This window comes from Symphalangus syndactylus, chromosome 5 (genome assembly GCF_028878055.3).
Source record: "Symphalangus syndactylus isolate Jambi chromosome 5, NHGRI_mSymSyn1-v2.1_pri, whole genome shotgun sequence".
In the NCBI taxonomy this organism is placed as follows: domain Eukaryota; kingdom Metazoa; phylum Chordata; class Mammalia; order Primates; family Hylobatidae; genus Symphalangus; species Symphalangus syndactylus.
In genome coordinates, this window is record NC_072427.2 from 20726809 (window position 1) to 20746603 (window position 19795).

Here is a 19795-nt window from a genome sequence, read left to right on the forward strand (position 1 = left end):
TCCTTCACTTGACAGCTGATGGATGAGTTTGATTACCCAGTCATTACAAAGCACTGGACACTTTACTGACAATTTAGAGAATCTTCACAGGATACAGAAGAGGCAGGCACTATCACTCCATTAAGACTTATATTCTAGGTAATGACACACACACAATCCCTACAGAGGCATAAAATACAGGCCATAACTTCCTCTTACCCTCATCAGTAAGTGATTCTGTTGATTCATTGACCTTGCTGATTTTATTTAGTGAGTCTGTTGAATGAGACAGGAATTTCCAGGTGTTTGACATGTTCTCATCATTGCCAACTCTGGGGACAAAAGAAAAATACATACTGTCAAATACATTCTGATAACCTATGGCTTGCATTCTTAAATGAGTACTAGAAGACTCTAGAATGACAACTGGCTGGAAGTACTACAGTGACTGAAGACAAATTGCTTATGTTGGGGCCACAGCAACATGCACACTGCCTGGTAACAAAGTCGGGAGCATTTAGTATCACTGTAGATAGACTCAAATTGTGAGGACTTTTTGAGCCTTTTTAAAAAAAGTGATAAGAAGCAAGGGGAACTTTCTTCCATCAAACCATGTACACATTATATAAGAAACTTTCTGTTTAAAACTTATTGCCTAACCAGTACACTGTTTTTTCTGTTCTCTAAATAACTACAGATCTAGCACTTAAAATCAACTATGTTCTCTTTGGACTTTCTCAATCCCAACCCACCAGCTAGCACAGCAGGCACTCAATTGACGTGTGAGTAGACACAAAAGCAAGAACACTTTAAAGACCAACTTTTGAAAGTTACAATGCATACAAACTTTGGTAACGTTACAACTTTTGAAAAGCACACTTTTGGAAATAATGAGAATACAAAGACAAAACAAAACAAAAATACCTGAAACTTTTTAGAGGAGGAGAAAACATTAGCCAGCACAGAGGTTAGGAATTACAAACAAAAGGAGACTTTTGCATCCTTTAGTTAGGAATTTTGCTCCAAGATAGGTTAAAGAGATACTCTGAGTCCTACGTTTGAAATGGCTTATTCACCTGATGGGAAGGCAGGCATCTTACCCAAAATAGTCAGCAACATCATTATCAGCCCCCTGCTAACCACTTGACAGCCAAGGCCTGGCCAGGAGACCAGAAAAGAAACTCAGTGCAAATGAGTGAGTGAAAACCTAATAGTAATAATTGGGTCAGCACTCACCTCCATGAAACTGACTTAAGTGTTAAAAGGCAAAGATGTAAAACAGAGGTAAGAAGAAACAAAACCACCAGGTTTACCTGAACAATAGAAAAGCATGACACCTGGAAGTGGTTGCAACCCAAAATTCTGAATTAAATCACCCTTTTTCCTATTCCTACTTATTTTGATCTAAAAAAATCATCTTTTTAGAACTCAGATTCTTCAAAAGTAGGGCTGATGATATACAAAAGCCTACAGCAACCAGCCTGCTAAGGGTATTTAAAGGAGATCCTTGCGACAGAATGACCATCATGACATGCATCAGAAACATAATCCCCATCCTGGCTAACACGGTGAAACCCCGTCTCTACTAAAAATACAAAAAATTAGCCAGGCGTGGTGGCAGGTGCCTGTAGTCTCAGCTACTCGAGAGGCTGAGGCAGAAGAATGGCATGAACCCGCGAGGCGGAGCTTGCAGTGAGCCTAGATAGCGCCACTGCAGTCCGGCCCGGGCAAAGAGCGAGACTCTGTCTCAAAAAAAAAAAAACAAAGAAACATAATCCCCATCGTCCTTGCCTGCACCAACCCATGACTTTATAGATTTATTTCTTAAAAAAAAAAGCTTTTTGTCAAATGATGTGATTATTATGCTTTTGTCACCTAGATGCCAACTGTGCTATCTTTAAATATCGCCCATCACTTACCCAGCAATGTTCTGTATGGAGACACTTTTGGAGAGTGAGACACTCTGCTGGGATCGTCTATTGGCAAATATCGGGGTGGCAGTGGTTTCATCCACCAGGAGGACTGCGGACCGAGGACGCTCCTTGGGCTGTGAGGCTGCAAAAGGAGGACACTAACTGAAGCACCACCCATCCAGTCCCACCTAGTACTGACCCATCTGACAAATAACAAACAGAAGTAAGGCGCTTTACGGTGGATTTGCCCTGGAACTGTAAGTTAGTGTAAAAACTCCATGGAGGATAGTTTGGTGATAACTATTGAAATTGTAAATGCCTATATTCTTCGATCCAGCAATTTCACTTTTAGGCTATGTTTATTTTACAAGATATACCTGCATATTCATGAAATGATGTTGTATCCAAAGTTACTCAATACGACACCATTGGTAAAAGCAAGACTGAAAATGACGTATCACAAGAAGACTGGTAAGTTATAGTACACCACATAGCAGAATACAATGCCACTTACAAAAAATGAGGACACTTTCCAAGTACTGACACAGATAGATCTATCTCCAAGATCTATTAAGAGGAGGAAAATCAAAGTGCAGAACAAAGTATATAACAGGCTATCTTTCATGATGAAAAGAAGGAAAAATAATCCAAGTTGTATTTACTTTAACAAGCAAACTCCAGGAAAATAAATAAAAAAAACTAAGAAGAGTGGTTACCTCTGGGGTGGGATAGGCAATGGGGATAAAGAATCCTGTGGGAGTATTACGTATTTTAATATTTAAGCTGTAAATAAGATTGAAAGAATTTTTTTTTTTTTTTTTTTTGAGACTGAGTCTCCTTCTGTCGCCCAGGCTGGAGTGCAGTGGCGCGATCTCGGCTCACTGCAAGCTCCGCCTCCCGGGTTCATGCCATTCTCCTGCCTCAGTCTCCCGAGTAGCTGGGATTACAGGAACACACCACCACGCCCGGCTGATTTTTTGTATTTTTAGTAGAGACGGGGTTTCACTATGTTGGCCAGACTGGTCTCAAACTCCTGACCTCGTGATCCTCCCGCCTCGGCCTCCCAAAGTGCTGGGATTACAGGCGTGAGCCACCGCGCCTGGCCCCAAGATTAAAAGAATTTTAAGGGTAAAAGGAACCTTAGAGATAACTGGGAGCAGAGTTCTTTTGGACAGTTCACCATGAAAACATCTGGAGTGCCTGTTAGATATGGAATTCTCAGCCCCCCTTGTCTTCTAGGGGTGGAACCCAAGAGTCTACGTATCTTACAGGCTCAAATGATTCTTCTGCTCACTGCTAGAGAGCACAGATTTTGATGACTTCCTTTAATTTACAGATGAGGAAAATTTAACACTTGTTTAACATCTGTAACTACAGATGATCCTTGAACAACATGGGTTTGAACTACATAGATCCCCTTATATGTGGAATTTCTTCTGCCTCTGCCACCCCTGAGACAGCAAGACCAACCCCTCTTTTCTTCCTCTTCCTCCTTCTTGGTCTACTCAATGTGAAAACGACAAGGATGAAGACCTTTATGATGATCTACTTCCACTTAACAAATAGTAAATATACTTTCTTTTCCTTATGATTTTTAAAATAACATTTTTTCCTTTGGCTTAATTTATTGTAAGAATACAGTATGTAATACACATAACAAACAAAATGCATTAATTGACTGTTTATGTTATTGGTAAAGCTTCTGGTCAACAGTAGGCTATTAGTAGGTAAGTTCTGGGGGAGTCAAAAAGTTTTATGTGGATTTTTGACTGCATGGGGGCGGGGCTGGCATGCCTATCGTCCGAGTTATTCAAGGGTCAATTCTAATTTGTTCTCATAATGCATATTTCTCATTAACATGACTGAAGAGGAAACTGGAGATCTAACTTGCTAAAGTGGTCACACCGGCACTTGGGAATATTTTTCCTTGGTAACTGACTTGCTGTCCCATTCACAGGTTGCATTATCTGTCCATCCCCAGGAGTGTCAAGAGGTGAAGGAAATAAGACTGGGGTGGTAGTTATGACTTCACAGTATTTCAGGATGTCTTTGATTCAATAAGCATTAACATAATCATTAATTTCCAATTCAAATTCTATTTACAAGATGACAACACAATAAAATAGCAGAAACCTGACATACTACAACCTGACCAGACTCTAGCTGCAGGAAGTACGCAAGGAGTATGGGATGTGGCCCTACCCCTCTGCCCCCACCCCCACCCCCACCCAAGAGAAAAAGAGCAAGTGGGTAGAAAAGAGAATGAGCTTAAGAGTTAAAGGGCCTGCAGCATAACCTGAATGTTTCTGAAGGGAGGTCAGTGAGCAGATAAAATCTGATGGAGGAAGAAAACACTAGTTCTTGAAGAATGGCAAGGATGTGGATGGGTCAGAAGAAAAAGAGAGGACAATTCTGATGAGAAGAACCGTGGAAATGAAGGCAGAAGTAATTATGTAGTATTAATGTAAAAGGGAGACACAGAGTAGAAGAGGAAGCAGGTAGAAGGAATCGGTGAAAAGGCTGGAAAAGCAGAATGATGTTAGGCAGAGCTCATAATAACTTGTATCTACAAGCCAGCATAGGGGGAAGAAAATAACAGCTTTCCTTGTTTGTAACCAATCCATATTCTACCCAAGTAAGTGACTCAATATTGCCGTTTCCTTATTTGTGATGATTATAGCAGTGAAAGCTAACACTTAAGGAATGTTTACTACTAAGTACTTTATAGGTATGATCTGATTTAAACCTGACTACCACCCTATGATACTATTATTATCCTCTTACAGAGGAAGAAAATGAGGCACAGAGAGGTTTGGTAATGTCCAGTTACACAGCTATTAAGCAGTGGTGTCAGACTTGAATCCATACAATTAGAATTCACAATCTGTACTCTAGACCACTGTGTTGCCTCAGTGGAGTACAACAGGAATAAGAATATTTGTGGGAGGGCCAGGTACGGTGGCTCATGCCTATAATCCCAGCACTTTGGGAGGCCAAGGCAGACGGATCCCTTGAGGTTGAAAATTCGAGACAAGCCTAGCCAACATGGTGAAACCCCATCTCTAGTAAAAATACAAAAATTAGCTGGGTGTGGTGGCTTGCACCTGTAATCCCAGCTACTTTGGAGGCTGAGGCAGGAGAACTACTTGAACCCAGAAGGCAGACGTTGCAGTGAGCAGAGATCATGCCACTGTACTCCAGCCTGGGAGACAGAGCAAGACCCTGTCTCAAGAAAAAGAAAAAAAAAAAAAAAAAAAAAAGAATACTTGCGGGGGTCAAAGGTAATACTCATGAACCTTGCACATAATAGGCATTTGTTTTTAAGAAAGACATGAAAATAAGAAAGAAAACAGACTTCTGAAACAACAGATAATATCACAAGAAAAAAAAGCATTTTAGGAAACTAGACATAAAAAGTATGTGGAATGGGTGAGATCACAGACTGAAGTGGGTGTCAACCTGGAGAAGCTCCTCTTCTAGTCATCTACATGTGAAGATGGTTAATAACCAGATTAAATATGTCTAAAGGGAATCACACTCTTCTGGGAGTGTGGACTAGTACAACCATTCAGGAGCTATCTGGAGGTGCTCAGAGAAATTAGGCATAAAGCAGTGGTTTTCAAGCTTCAGTGGGCATCAGAATCACCTGGAGGATCTATTAAAAACACAGGCCAGGCTGGGTGCGGTGGCTCATGCCTGTTATCTCAGCACTTTGGGAGGCCAAGGCATGAGGATTGCTTGAGGCCAGGAGTTTGAGATGAGCCTGGGCAATGTAGTGAGACCCCGTCCCTACAAAAAAATTTAAAAATCAGCCAGGCATGGCAGTGCACACCTGGAGTGCCAGCAACACAGGAGTCTGAGGTGAGAGGACTTCTTGAGCCCAGGAGTTTGAGGTTAGAGTGAGCTATGATCACACCACTGCACTCCAGCCTGGGTGACAAAGCAAGACCCTGTCTCTATTAAACACACTCCCACGCACCACAAAAAAACACAGAATGCTGGCCCCATCCCACAGTTTGTGATTCACAGATCAGGGTGGGGCCCAAGAATCTCTACTTCTAAACAACTACATTTTCCAGAACATTGTCTGGGGAAAGTCTCACAGAGGCTCCATGGAGCCAGCTAAGAAGATATTAATCATTGCATTATTTATGGTGGTAGCTGGAAGCAATGTAAATATTGTCTCTAGGGGAACTTAAAATGTGAAATATGCTTATGAAAGAACACCATGCCATAGTCTGAAACAATAGCGTACAATAACATGCATATCTCAAAACAATATTGAGTGAAAAAAATAAGCAGAATATATAAGCATAAGTCATATTATCTAATTTAAATTCACACAAAATAATAATTTTTTTTCAAAGTATACATATGTCTAAAAATATGGCAGATTAGAAGGACATACATTAAATATACTACAGTGAGAATGAGACAGGGAATGGGGAGTGAAAAGGGGAAGGTATCAGTAAAACCAAAGTGGAGTCTTGTACACACTGTTGAAAACAGTTTGATGTGAATGGAAGGGTGTGATTTACTCAATTCTGAGTAACACTTGAGATCCTTAGAAATAATAAAAAAAAGAACCATTTTCTATAACTTCTCAGTTTAGAAAGAAGTTTAGGCCGGGCATGGTGGTGCATGCCTGTAATCCCAGCTACTGGGGAGGTTGAGGCAGGAGAATCGCTTGAACCGGGGAGGTTGAGGCAGGAGAATCGCTTGAACCAGGGAGGTGGAGGTTGCAGTGAGCCGAGATTGTGCTATTGAACTCCAGCCTGGGCAACAGAGCGAGACTCCGTCTCAAAAAAAAAAAAGTTTAACAAGCCAGATCTCATTTGATTTGTATGATTGTAAGGCACTAAAAACAAGTCTTTTAATTCTCAACTATTATTAAAGAGGAAATTGAGATGTGCAGGGGTCAACTGCTTAAACACACAGGGCAAATGTGCTGCCTTTAAGCTAATACACAGACTGTTTTAGAAACCTTCCAAGAGGGTTTGATGGTATAATGTTAAGGTATGGGTCAAGGAATCTGCAGGATACAACAGCAGCCTTCTCTCACCACAAAATAGGTATTTGTATCTTGACTATGAATAATAACTGAATATTACAACAGCATTTTTACATTCAGAACCAGAAAGTCAGAAAGGGAATTGAGAGGTGGGCTGAGCTACTTACGCTTGTTTCTCATAATGACCGTGGGCAGTGATGATGTGTCATGTGCCTGAAGGCTCCCTTTGGGCTGCTAAAGAGAAAGAAAAGTCAGTCCATTGACAATTCACCTCTGTCAAGCCCTGAGAAGCCGAGTAGGAAGGGAGCAAGCAGTTCAGCTTCCTTTCCCACTCTGACTTTCGCAATGCCCTAAGCACCCTGTGTCCCAGCCACGGTTGCCCCCAATTGCCATCCGCTAACCCTGCCACGTACTCCAATGCCACAGATGCTGTCTATCCTGCCTGGAATGCTTTTCTCACCTTCAGAGGCATGGCATTCTTCCCCTGCAAGACGATTTCAGTGTTGCCTCCTTGGTAAAGCCATCTATAGCTTCTCTCCTCTCCTCACTCAAGGCAGTGACTGGCACCCCTTTCTCATTTATAGTAACTGTCTGCCTGTCCATCTTCCCCAATAGATTGCTGGTGCCTTAAGGGCAGTGTCTTTTGACTTTTGCATTTCATTTCCAGCAACTAGCATTTATAAGGTGCTAAATTATTGGGTAAAATACTAATTTTAGTTAAGAATTTTGTTGTAGCCATGTAGCAAAAATACTTTGAGAAATTACAGATTGAAGCAATTAATCTGAGATAAATCATTAGAAGAAATAGGTTACTTCCTATTTAAAATGAAATTCCAGGCAGGGTGCGGTGACTCACACCTGTAATCCCAGCACTTTGGGAGGCCGAGAAGGGTGGATCACCTGAGGTCAGGAGTTCGAGACCAGTCCAACCAACATGGCGAAACCCTGTCTCAACTAAAAATATAAAAATTAGCTGGGCATGGTGACAGGCGCCTGTAATCTCAGCTACTTGGGAGGCTGAGGCAAGAGAATTGCTTGAACCCGGGAGGCGGAGGTTGCAGTGAGCCAAGAATGAGCCATTGCACTCCAGCCTGGGTGACAGAGTGAGACTCTGTCTCTAAAATAAAATAAAATTCCCCTTTTAGGTTATATTCTCTTATATGGGAGATGCTGTATCTCTATCATGATCATTCTGTTTAAACTAGTACATTCACAACAACTGAGTCTTACCAGAGATCACAAACTCAAATGACTATAGTGTTGGCAGGTAACAAATGACAGAAGCAAGCTGGGGTGGGGTGGGGTGTGGGAAGGCAGTGGTGGCCTGGAACTGGCATATCCTGTCTAAAAGAGGCAGCATCACTCAGCTCCAGCCATCCCTCCCTCCCTGTGAGGTGCTCAGGCTCCAATGACGGAGCGGACTCCTGCCCTCAGCCTGCTTAATGAGTTTGGAGCTTATATTCTAGTGGGGGGAAGATACAGACCATAAGAAATCTATATAATAATAAATAAAGATGGGTAAATACAGACTCTAAGAAGGTGATAAGTACTATGGAAAAAAGGAAAAACTGGGAGTGCTGGGTACAAGGAAATATCAGGGAGCCGAGGGTTATAAATCTTCCAATTTTTTCAGGAGAACTTAAGAATCCAAACTGATATAAAACATGATTTTGAAAGAGCTGTACTAACTCACATTTTAAAAATACTACATGAGCCAAACAAAATACATGTCCAAGGGCTAAAGAAGATCTGGGCTATCCTATTTTTTGCCATTTTGACGCTAGTTTTAGTGCTTCTCAAAGTGAGGTCCTCGGACTATCAGCATCATCTGAGAACTTACTAGAAATGCAAATTCCTGGACTCTCCCTCAGAATCTGAAACTCTGCTAGTTGCTGGAAATGAAATGCAAAAGTCAAAAGACACTGCCCTTAAGGCACCAGCAATCTATTGGGGAAGATGGACAGGCAGACAGTTACTATAAATGAGAAAGGGGTGCCAGTCACTGCCTTGAGTGAGGAGAGGAGAGAAGCTATAGATGGCTTTACCAAGGAGGCAACACTGAAATCGTCTTGCAGGGGAAGAATGCCATGCCTCTGAAGGTGAGAAAAGCATTCCAGGCAGGATAGACAGCATCTGTGGCATTGGAGTACGTGGCAGGGTTAGCGGATGGCAATTGGGGGCAACCGTGGCTGGGCTCAGTAAGTTGTCTTTCAATAAGCCCTCAAGTTGATTCTGATGCACATTCCAGATTGAGGTCATGGCACTAGATAACTGTGTTTGGTGACTGATGAAGCACACAGCTCATTAATCATCTGTGTTGACATAGTTGGAAAGCACTCCTTTGACAAGGAATGAAGAGACACTTACAGGTGACTAGGACATTGAAAACCTCACAGGCTACCTAAAAGGTATGGCCCCAACCCACACTATTTTTTTAAGGGCCACTGGAAAAGCATGATTACATAGCATACATGCTCAGGGCAGATACCACCATAAAACAGGCACTTTCTATTCTTACGTCATGTGATCAGAGCCACCTGTATTACGTACCTGAGGAGAAAAGTGCTACCAGACAGGCTGGGGCTAACTGTAACACCCTCCCCACCCCCACCAGCAAGTCAATGCCCCTGACCTCCACCTGCTGCCCTGATGGTCCTAAAGGAGGAAGACAGGTATATGAACAGCAGGGTAGGCCTGCAGACATAGTTAAGAAGAAAACCACTTTAAGAGCAACACGGAAATATTAAAATCACCAAGAAATGTATATTGAACGTGAAGAAGTTCTGAAAGCATTTTCTTTTCTGAAAGTCTAATTCCCCAGTGTTACTTAAGAAGAGAACTGATTGTTTAAGAGAAAAAATACTTTTGTTATAATTTATTCTCAAACTTGGTACCAAATGATTAAAATAAACAAAATCCACCACAACCTCAACTCTCCCAACTCCCGAGGATTTTGCTGGTTTAAACCCTTTTATTTTAAGCCTTCTTTTAGCCAGAAAGTCTTACCTTCATTTTGACCTTTGCACAGGAGGCTAGACTTTCTCGGCAGCCTTTGTGGACAAAAGCACTGCAATCTGAAAAGAAAGCAAACCCAAGGTCACATGGACAAAGCAAACAGATCCCAGATTCTGAGTTTCCACTGCTGCCATAAGTGGCCTCTGAATTTCAAAGTGAAGTCACTCACGTGTGAGAATGTGACTAACTGAAATTACAGATTGCAGTCCTCTTCTAGGAAGCAGGTCTGTAATGTTATTTGGAGGAGGAAAAACACGAGCAGATGTGATTTTTTTTTTTTCGGTGTTCGTGTCTTTATTTGGAGACTGGGAGACAGATTACAGCTTAATGAGAGGAACAATGACTCAAGTGATCTGATTGGAAGGGTGAGTTTCCTGCTGGCCCTTAGGGAGCGACAGATGTGATTTCTAATTAACAAAAACTAGTAAGTCTGCAACTTTTCAGACAGGAAGCTGAGAGGCTACCAAAACTAAAAGTGAAAGTGTCTGCCATCGATGTGTAAGTCTAAATTACAAATAAATACATTAATAAAGCCCCTAACAGGGGTTGCAAAATTTGCATGACTGTAATAAAGCACAGAATATAAAATCTGAAAAGCTTAACTACGCTGGACTTTTTGCAACCCATTCTCTGACACAGGAACCACACACGAAAGGTCACTGAAAGCCCCACATCCACCTCTGGGAACTGTGACTTAAGAGAAAATGGAGACTTCTTGAAAGATAAAGCAGAGACCACAATTTGGCAAGGACAGCATTTTATCTCAATTCCTTTACTTTTCACTCCCTTGGCCTACAAGGGCCACTGAAGTAAAAACCCAGGCCTCTGTGTCTCAGAAGGCTTACCATCAGCTCTCAGCGCTGCTATAAAGTCACATAACAGAACTGTTCCAGGAAGCCAGAGGTAAAGCAGAAACAAATGAAAGATCTGTCTGTGGGGACACTCTCATGGGAAGGGCTCACTCAGGAAATCAACCACAGATACCATTCACTAGGCAATGCCTCACAGACTGATTCAGGAAGCATCACAGGTCCTGTCTACATCAATTTACCAGTTAAGGGCCAACATCTCTTTTAGCCCAGACATACGGATTTGTCAGGGACTGGAGTGATGATGGGGAGGCGGGGAAACCAGAAAGGCGACTACTAGAATCCCAGACCTCAAAGGCCTTTTCCATTCCTTTTGTAACACTTCCTTTAATACCCACTTGGTTCACAGGTCTCCTCCTTAATACCACCGGCACAGTGTATCGAGACTCTCTTAGGTTTTTCTCTATCCCCTCTCTGGGGCAGGGACCATTCACCCACTGCTGAATCTTCAATTAAGCCTCTCTAGCATAGTGCCTGGCTCATGCATCCTATTCAAATGTTCCTCTGTAGGCCCTACTATGTCTATTTAAACTAAAATTAGATGAATGCCCATTATAGTATGTCAAACATCAATTTAGTAACACAAAAGGACAGCTGTCAAACTAAATTTGACGTAGGTCCTGGCTCTGCTTATTAGTTAGTATGACCCTAGTACAAGTCCCTTCTCAACAGGCCCCCGTTTCCTCATCTATAAAATTAAAAAGGAGAAATCACATTTTCCCCCAGGTTCCCTCTGCTGTGATTCTATCAGATGGTAGTAAGTGAGTTTCAGGCTGCTGGACCCACAGCAAGAAGCATAACAAAGTGGTCGAGGCAAACGGCTTTATTTATTTTCTAGTAAGCCAAAATGTGTTTCTGCCCATCCTCACGAGCACTATTCTTACTCAGGGTGTATGGTGCGCCCCCCCTCCTCTGCCACACAGATGCCTGGGACTTGCAGCTGGCATGCTCCTTTCTGGTTTCTTCCCCTCCCATTAGTTGATCCATCATCTCCTTTCCATGCACAGACTTGAAAGCCCACCCCACCCAAACCCTTTCTCTTCACAAATCCCCACTCAGCTAAAGTCTTTCAAATACATCATCTTTAAGTCCATTTCTCTTTCCATTCTACAGAAAAAGTATAAAAAGACTATGAGCAGGCAAAGTCAATGATTAGTAGATCTGTGTTTTTCAGCATGCTGAATCCTCAGTATATAATGCTGAAGAGAATAAAGCAAATTACAAAATGAGAGGTACTGTATGGTAGTATTTATGTAGGCTAAAAACAAAAACAAATTATATGTTGTTTATGTATGAGAATAAATTATAAAACACAGACTACAAATGCACTGAATTCATGACAGTGCTTATCCTTGGGGAGGAAGGAAGATGCATGGGGCAGGGAAACAAAGGGGAATCTGAACTTAACCATAATGGTTTCTTAAAAAGTGAAACAATCTGAAGCCGTCTGACAGAATGTTACTATGTGTTCATTTTGAATCATGGACACGTACCTGTTAAATTACCTATGTATAATACTTTGTATTAACATTTTTCAAAATTTAAAAAAAAAATTAATTTCTAAAAAATCATCACACTCTAATGTCGTTCAAAGTTCCTTAGATTTGCTTATAAACATTTCCATATCCTTTTGCATAATCCATTTATCGCATCTTGTGATAACTTAAAAATAAGATTTTATTGTCTTATAATCCAGTTACAAAAGTATATTTTTTTCTTTTGTTTTATTGAAAATCTATAATATTTTAGGCACCTAAGGGCAACACAGGAGGTGGTAGATTTGCTGGAGAACCAGCTAATTCTGATCTGCAAAAGTGACCAAGAACACTCTGGGCAGAATTTGTTTCCAAGTTCTGTTCTTTCTGTTCCTTTCTTTCCCAACCAGTTCCAACACCCTACAGAGATTTAAGCAATGATGATTTTTAAGGGAGTGGCACTATCACTTTTAAAAAGGTTTCAGCAATATTCAAACTCTCAGGCCAGTGTTTGAGTGTCTAAGATGAACATAAAAGCAGAAAAAAATCATTTAAAATGTGCTTCTAGTAAAGAACTTTTCACATAAATTCACTTGTAATTAACTGAAACATGTCCCCAAACCCACAACCCAGCTGGAAGTTTAACACGCTCTATATTATGGTCATGAGTCTTGTCTTAGTGATAGTTTGCATGGACATCTCCTTAACATGCTGAAGTACCTACGTGAAAAACACTCAACTTGTTTCCAAGTTGTCCTGGACTCAATTCACAGTGACAGTTTTAGTGCTGTGTGTGGGTGATTTAGAAACTTCAGCCCCACTGACATCAGCCAAAGTCATGAAATTACAATCTTACTCTCTGTTTGGGAAAACAGAAAATTACCAAGAACACAAGAATTGAAGACAAATCTAATACATTTTTAAGCTCTCTGCCACAAACCATACCATGTTGTTATGAAGATCAGAGAATAATTATCTGGCCTTTTATTTATTTATTTGATAGATTTCCTAATAGCAGTAGGCAATATGCTTTCATTTTTTAAAATTCTTCAAAAAGGTCTCAGCACAGTGGTTTATGGGAACAGAGTTGATTCTTAATCGGATTCCTCTGTACTTAAAACAAACGGCCCAGCCTTCAACTTCTTTCTTTGCTACAAGGAGGCATCAAACCAAAGAAAATGAAGTTAAACCCACATGACTGGAAACTATCATCTATCTATTGCTGTATCATTTTTTTAACCCATGCCACCAACCACCACAGATCTTTGGCGAGTGGTTATATACTGTGTGTTTTTTATCTTTCGGAAGAAACATAAAACAAACCATTAGCAAGGCTAACTTAAGAAAATCAACTTTATACAATGATAAGAGGAGTGGCCATGCCAAACTGAAATGAAATGACAGAATATCAAAGGACTGCCTACACAGAAACGAGCCACCTTTGTGAGCTGAGTCATATGCAGCCAGGGCTCTGAAAAAAGAGGTCTTCCAGTACTTCAGTCCACTGATCATCATTTGGGAATAGGCTGAAGACTTCTGACTGTTCTGCCTACGGATGTGAGCGGCAAAATCTAACTGGGAAAAATGACCTGATCCTTCTCCAGGACACGAGTTGAGTAATTACCTTTATGTATAGAAATGCACAACTTTCTCCTATCATTTCAACTCTAACCAAGAAAATGAAAATAAAACAAAAAACAGTTAAATATGAGCAAATTTAGAAATGCATGCTACAAAATTCTTTCTGCAACTTTAAACTTCTTGTTTAAAATCTTTAACAAGGGCGACATGCCAAAACCCCACCTCTACAAAAAACACAAAAATTAGCTGGGTATGGTGATGTATGCCTATAGCACCAGCTACTCAGGAGGCTGAGGCAGGAGGATCACTTGAGCCTGGGAGGTCAAGGCCGTAGTGAGCCATGATCACGCCACTCCACTCCAGCCTGGGCAACAGAGTGAGACCATATCTCTTAAAAAAAATTATTTTATATATATATATATATATGTATTTTTGTTTTGTTTTGTTTTTTGTTTTTTTTTGAGATGGAGTCTTGCTCTGTCACCCAAGCTGGAGTGCAGTGCTACGATCTTGGCTCACTGCAACCTCTGCCTCCTGGGTTCAAGCAATTCTGCTGTCTCAGCCTCCTGAGTAGCTGGGATTACTGGTCCATGCCACTATGCCTGACTAATTTTTTGTATTTTTAGTAGAGATGGTATTTCACCATGTTGGCCAGGCTGGTCTCAAACTCCTAACCTCAGGTAATCCACCTGCCTCAGCCTTCCAAAGTGCTGGGATCACAGGCATGAGCCACTGCACCTGGCCAATAAATAAAATCTTTGGGGGATTTGAGACATCGCCCTATCTGGACTAAGAGTGCTTATATGCAAAAGGCATGTGAGATGTTCTTGGTAGCTGGTGTAATAACCACAGTGCTGATGTACAGAACAAGAGGAAAGCCACAAAAAAGAGCCAAATCATCTCAGCTCAAGTAGCCCCAGCAGCAGTTTTCGTAAGAACACTGGTAAACAAAAATGAAACAAAATGAAAGTGTTCTGCTTAAAAAAGAATTGCCTTTATTGCTTAGGGTCTTTTTTTTACCTTCCTTTTCCCTAAGTAACAAACTTCCTTCCTTTAATCAACTATATGTATTTTATTCTCTCATATAAGCAATGAACTATAAATGCCGGAAAACTGTCTGTCTAGACAGCAACTTTCCTGATGAAATCAGAAGCAAAATCTAACCATCACACACATTCTAAATTCTTATGTTTCCTACTTAGATTGCAGCTGGTTTACTTGTTTATTTTTTATGTAAAAGAAACATCCTACCACAAAAGTACTGAAATGCTGCTAGCACAACAGCAAATAAATCAGCAATAATCTCAGTATCATTTTACATCTGTTTAAAGCAAGCAAAACAGAACCACTGGCAAGACCCCAAATCTGAACATAACAAATTCCTTATTCTGAAAGACCCCACTAAGTCACTAAGCTTTTCAAAGAACAAATTATTTGTGGCAGCTGGAAAGAACAGCTGATTATTCAAGGACAGCTTTACATAATAGAGAAACAAGAGTTGAAAAGACATTCCCTTATTAACCCTGTTAAAGTCACCTAATCCTAAAGCAAGAGTAGAGTTTTGGCTGAGATAAAAAGTCCCAGTTTCTTGTATAAACCATCATAATATATCATCATGATGGACTATATGGCTGATCTTTCTAACCACAAGTCAAAGGTGACTAGGCAGTGCTGAGGGTATGAAGCTCTAGCCAGGGGTCAGCCAAACAGGATTACACTTAACCACAATGGGAAGCCACTGTCTCCTAAGAGCACAAAGGTTTCCTAGGAGGTAAATGACTAACTGCATGGACGCTACATTTCCTATGACTCCTGGGAAGATCTCGGACATGAGAGGCGATGGAGGGAAGTGACAAAAGATTCTGGGTCCCCAAATTACTCATATTTTCTACTTCCTGCCAAGATAACACATGGGACTTCATACATACAAACATTCAGCTTCTTCAGGAAGCTGAAGATAATAGCCTATTACTTTGGTTCCTTTGAGAAGATGACTACATACTATTTTGTTGCTTTCAATCCTTCTCACTCTCTTTTGTTTTTCTGAGTCAGAATCTTGCTGTGTCGCCCAGGCTGAAGTGCAATGGCACGATCTTTGGCTCACTATAACCTCCGCCTCCCGGGTTCAAGCAGTTCTCCTGCCTCAGCCTCCCGAGTAGCTGGGGATTACAAGCGCCCGCCACAACGCCGAGCTAATTTTTTGTATTTTTAGTAGAGATGGGGTTTCACCATGTTGGTCAGGCTGGTCTTGAATGCCTGACCTCGTGATCCTCCTATCTTGGCCCTCTGAAGTGCTGGGATTATAGGCCTGAGCCACCGTGCCTGGCCTACCCCCTTCTTTTTGTAAGAGGCAGGCTGCAGACCGTCTTACATAAACCTTAATGCTGTCACCAGATGTTGAGACTATTTCTACATTACTTCTGGAGTAAAGTGGTATGCAAATTAAAGAATGTATTTTTGAAACTTAGGTGCATATTAGGGTAACAGTCAAGCCCAACTTAAACTACTCCTTTTTGCTGTCTGATTCTTTTCAGTTTAAACCTCAAATACGGCCAGGCGCGGTGGCTCACGCCTGTAATCCCAACACTTTGGGAGCCTTAGGAGGGTGGATCACCTGAGGTCAGGAGTTCAAGACCAGCCTGGCCAATATGGTGAAACCCCAACTCTAATAAAAATACAAAAACAATTAGCCAGGTGTGGTGGCGTGTTCCTGTAGTCCCAGCTACTTGGGAGATTGAGGCAGAAGAATTACTTGAACCTGGGAGGAGGAGGTTGCAGTGAGCCGAGATTGCGCCACTGTACTCCAGCCTAGGTGACAGAGTGAGACTCCATCTCAAACAAACAAAAAACAAACAAACAAAAAACCCTCAAATATGTTAACTCTTTTTCCTGGTTTTTGCTGAGCAAGTAGAACTAAGATAATCTCTGATATTTGATTAGATCAAGCCATTACCAAAAATCAAAGAACAACTAGCAAAGTTTATTATGACCCCTGTCCCCACCGACAGACTTCCCAAACAGAAAAGACTTTAGTCTAGCGATAACACACTGGACTTCATGAAATGACGTGCCTCCAGAAAAAGCAAATTCCTTGGATGACTTCATATTTAAAAAAGTCCCATTCCACTTATAAACACTATTAGCACAGAACTGGTAGCCAATCCACTATTTCACTGGTTTTCCAAAATACTAGAAAAACTCTAAAAAGTCTTACATGAAATAAAATATTAATATACTGTGTTCAAATATGTAAAATAGTACAGATTTATTTTGAGTTGCAATTTTAATATTTACTTTCAAAGTTAATGAGAACAATGAAGTAGCTGTGATGAACTAAAAAATGTGAGATCAGAGGTACATGACATTTGCAATTCACTTATCTACCATAACCTCTAATTTCTTTCTATATTTAATTTTGAGTACATGATACAGAGAACATCTTAACATTCTTCATGTAGATAACCAATATTAGCAGTTTATTTTTTTAATGGCTTGCCTTGCAATCACAGTATAATCTTCAATTAATTAGAGATGGAAAAATGAGTAGGTAGGCTGATAGCTAAAGCTAGTATGTTGATGTTAAAATTTGGGAATTACACCTTTAAGAATGTATGTTTTTATGTAGTTTTAAATATACATAAATTCAGAAATCTGTGGAGCTTCCAAACACCTGACATCCTGAAATCTACTGCCCTATCCATTAAACTATTTAATTACTACACAGAAGTGTGGCTGAGAATCTCAGACTCTCAAACCTTTCATACAGCTTTCCCCAGTCAATACCAAACCCTACACAAGTGATTTTCCATGGGTACCTCTGGCATCATTGGGCAATGGAAGTCTCCAAGAGGTAACCCAGATCTTGCTCTCCAGAGGTGGTTCTAGCACATACGACACTGATAGCATAAGGAGTCTAATAACGTGTGGTGTCCTAGCTATGTGTGCTTCATCATCCAGGGAGTCCAGTAAAAGAGAATTTCTATTATGTTTAACTAGAAGACATATCAAGAAAGCAAAAATGGGCTTAGGATGCCTGTGCATTCTCCTACATTAACTGAATATTTTTGCTATCTGATAAATTTGTTATATGCCAGTTACAGGTTTAATTCTGAGTGATAGTCTAATGTAGACAAAGACTTAATACAGCCAAAGAGGGCAAATTTCAACTATTTGTAACCTAGAAATAATGTATATACACAAGTCAATGGCAATACGAGGCTAAATATACACTGGCATATATTAGACAACTTCTTTTAGCCTAAACTTAAAATTGCAAAATTAGCTGGAGCTAGTCATGGAAAGGTACAGCCACTCATTATAACCATAAACCAACGGTTCTTAAATCTATTGTCCTCTATAGCACAAGATTCTTTGGGTCTTCAAAAAGACTGTCTATAACTTTCAACCTTAAATCTCCTGATAATGTTTTACATCACAATACAGTACTGAGAGTTGGTAGATCAACTATACTACCTCTGATTCAAGCTGGTGCTATCAATAACAGTGGTAGAACAACTCTCCTTAAGGCTTATAAGCTTACTCTGTTCTGGTAGTAATTCTGCTTTGTCCATTTAATTCTCAAATCAAATACCAACCTATTTTGTGCCTTCATCAGAGATCAGCTGATAAATAACTAGAAAAACCTTTGAAACTATCAGTGGTCCAATATTTACATTTTGTTTTTAGACATACAAATAATATGTAAGCACATTCTTTAAAAATTCAAACAATATAAAAGAATAAAATAAAGAGTCCTCTTCAACTCCTTTTCTCTTTATTTCTCTTTTTTCAGATTGTTAACAGTGTGGTGTATAGCCTTTCAGATATTTTTGTAAAAAGAATTTTTTTTTTTGAGATGGAGTTTCACTCTTGTTGCCCAGGCTGAAGTGCAGTGGTGTGATCTCAGCTCACTGCAACCTCTGCCTCCCGGGTTCAAGCAATTCTCCTGCCTCAGCCTCCTGAGTAGCTGGGATTACAGGCGTGCACCACCAGGCCCGGCTAATTTTTTGTTTTTTAGTAGAGATGGGGTTTCACCATGTTGCCCAGCCTGGTCTCGAACTCCTGACCTCAGGTGTTCTGCCTGCCTCAGCCTCCCAAAGTGCAGGGATTACAGCTGTGAGCCACCATGCCTGGCCTATTTTTGTAAATTTATATAAACTGTTTGTTTTCCAGAAACTAGGATCATGCTGTATATACTGTTCTATTTACTGACTTTTCAACTCATCAAAATGTCTTGGAGAGCTCCGTCTGCACCTGCAAATCTCTCCCAGGTCTTGGCACATTATGGTCCTTGGGCTGACTGAATTAGGCCCACAGCCTGTATTCGTAAAATTTTTTTTTTTTTTTTTTTTTTTTTGAGACAAGGTCTCGCTCTGTTGCCCAGGCTGGAGTGCAGTGGCTTGATCTCGGCTCACTGCAACCTCTGTCTCCTGGGTTCGAGAGATTCTCCTCCCTCAGCCTCCCAAGTAGCTGGGATTACAGGTGTGCACCACCATGCCCGGCTAATTTTTGTATTTTTAGTAGAGATGGAGTTTCACCACGTTGGCCAGGCTGGTCTCGAACTCCTGACCTCAAATGATCTACCTGCCTAGGCCTCCCAAAGTGCTGGGATTACAGGAATGAGCCACCGTGCCAGGCCTGTAAATAAATTTTTATTGGGACACAGTCACATCCATTGTCTATGGTTGCTTTTGTGCTACAAGGACAGAGTCCAGTAGTGATGACAAAGACCTGATGGGCTGCAAAGCCTAACATACCACTGGTTCCTTTGCAGAAAAAGTTTGGCAACCTCTGATCTGTCCTATATTCTCTCTCTCTCCCTTTTTTTTTTTTTTTTTTTTTGAGACGGAGTCTTGCTCTGTCACCCAGACTGGAGTGTAGTGGCTCAATCTCGGCTCACTGCAACCTCTGTCTCCCAAGTTCAAGCAATTCTCCTGCCTCAGCCTCCCGAGT

General features: G+C 40.9%; 1 protein-coding gene across 14 annotated transcripts in view; it reads right to left on the bottom strand.

Moving 5' to 3' along the window:
• Positions 1-19795, bottom strand: part of AKAP13 (A-kinase anchoring protein 13) — a 368214-nt gene that overhangs the window by 30951 nt on the left and 317468 nt on the right. For 13 of the 14 annotated variants that reach the window (XM_063638599.1, XM_063638597.1, XM_063638600.1 and 10 more), the window contains 4 exons: positions 9910-9977; positions 7071-7137; positions 1899-2034; positions 199-311 (listed from right to left, as the gene is read on the bottom strand). In XM_063638599.1, the coding sequence (XP_063494669.1) occupies positions 199-311; positions 1899-2034; positions 7071-7137; positions 9910-9977 (384 nt within the window). The remainder of the gene's footprint in view (positions 1-198; positions 312-1898; positions 2035-7070; positions 7138-9909; positions 9978-19795) is intronic. The other variant, XM_055277348.2, reaches the window with a different exon arrangement.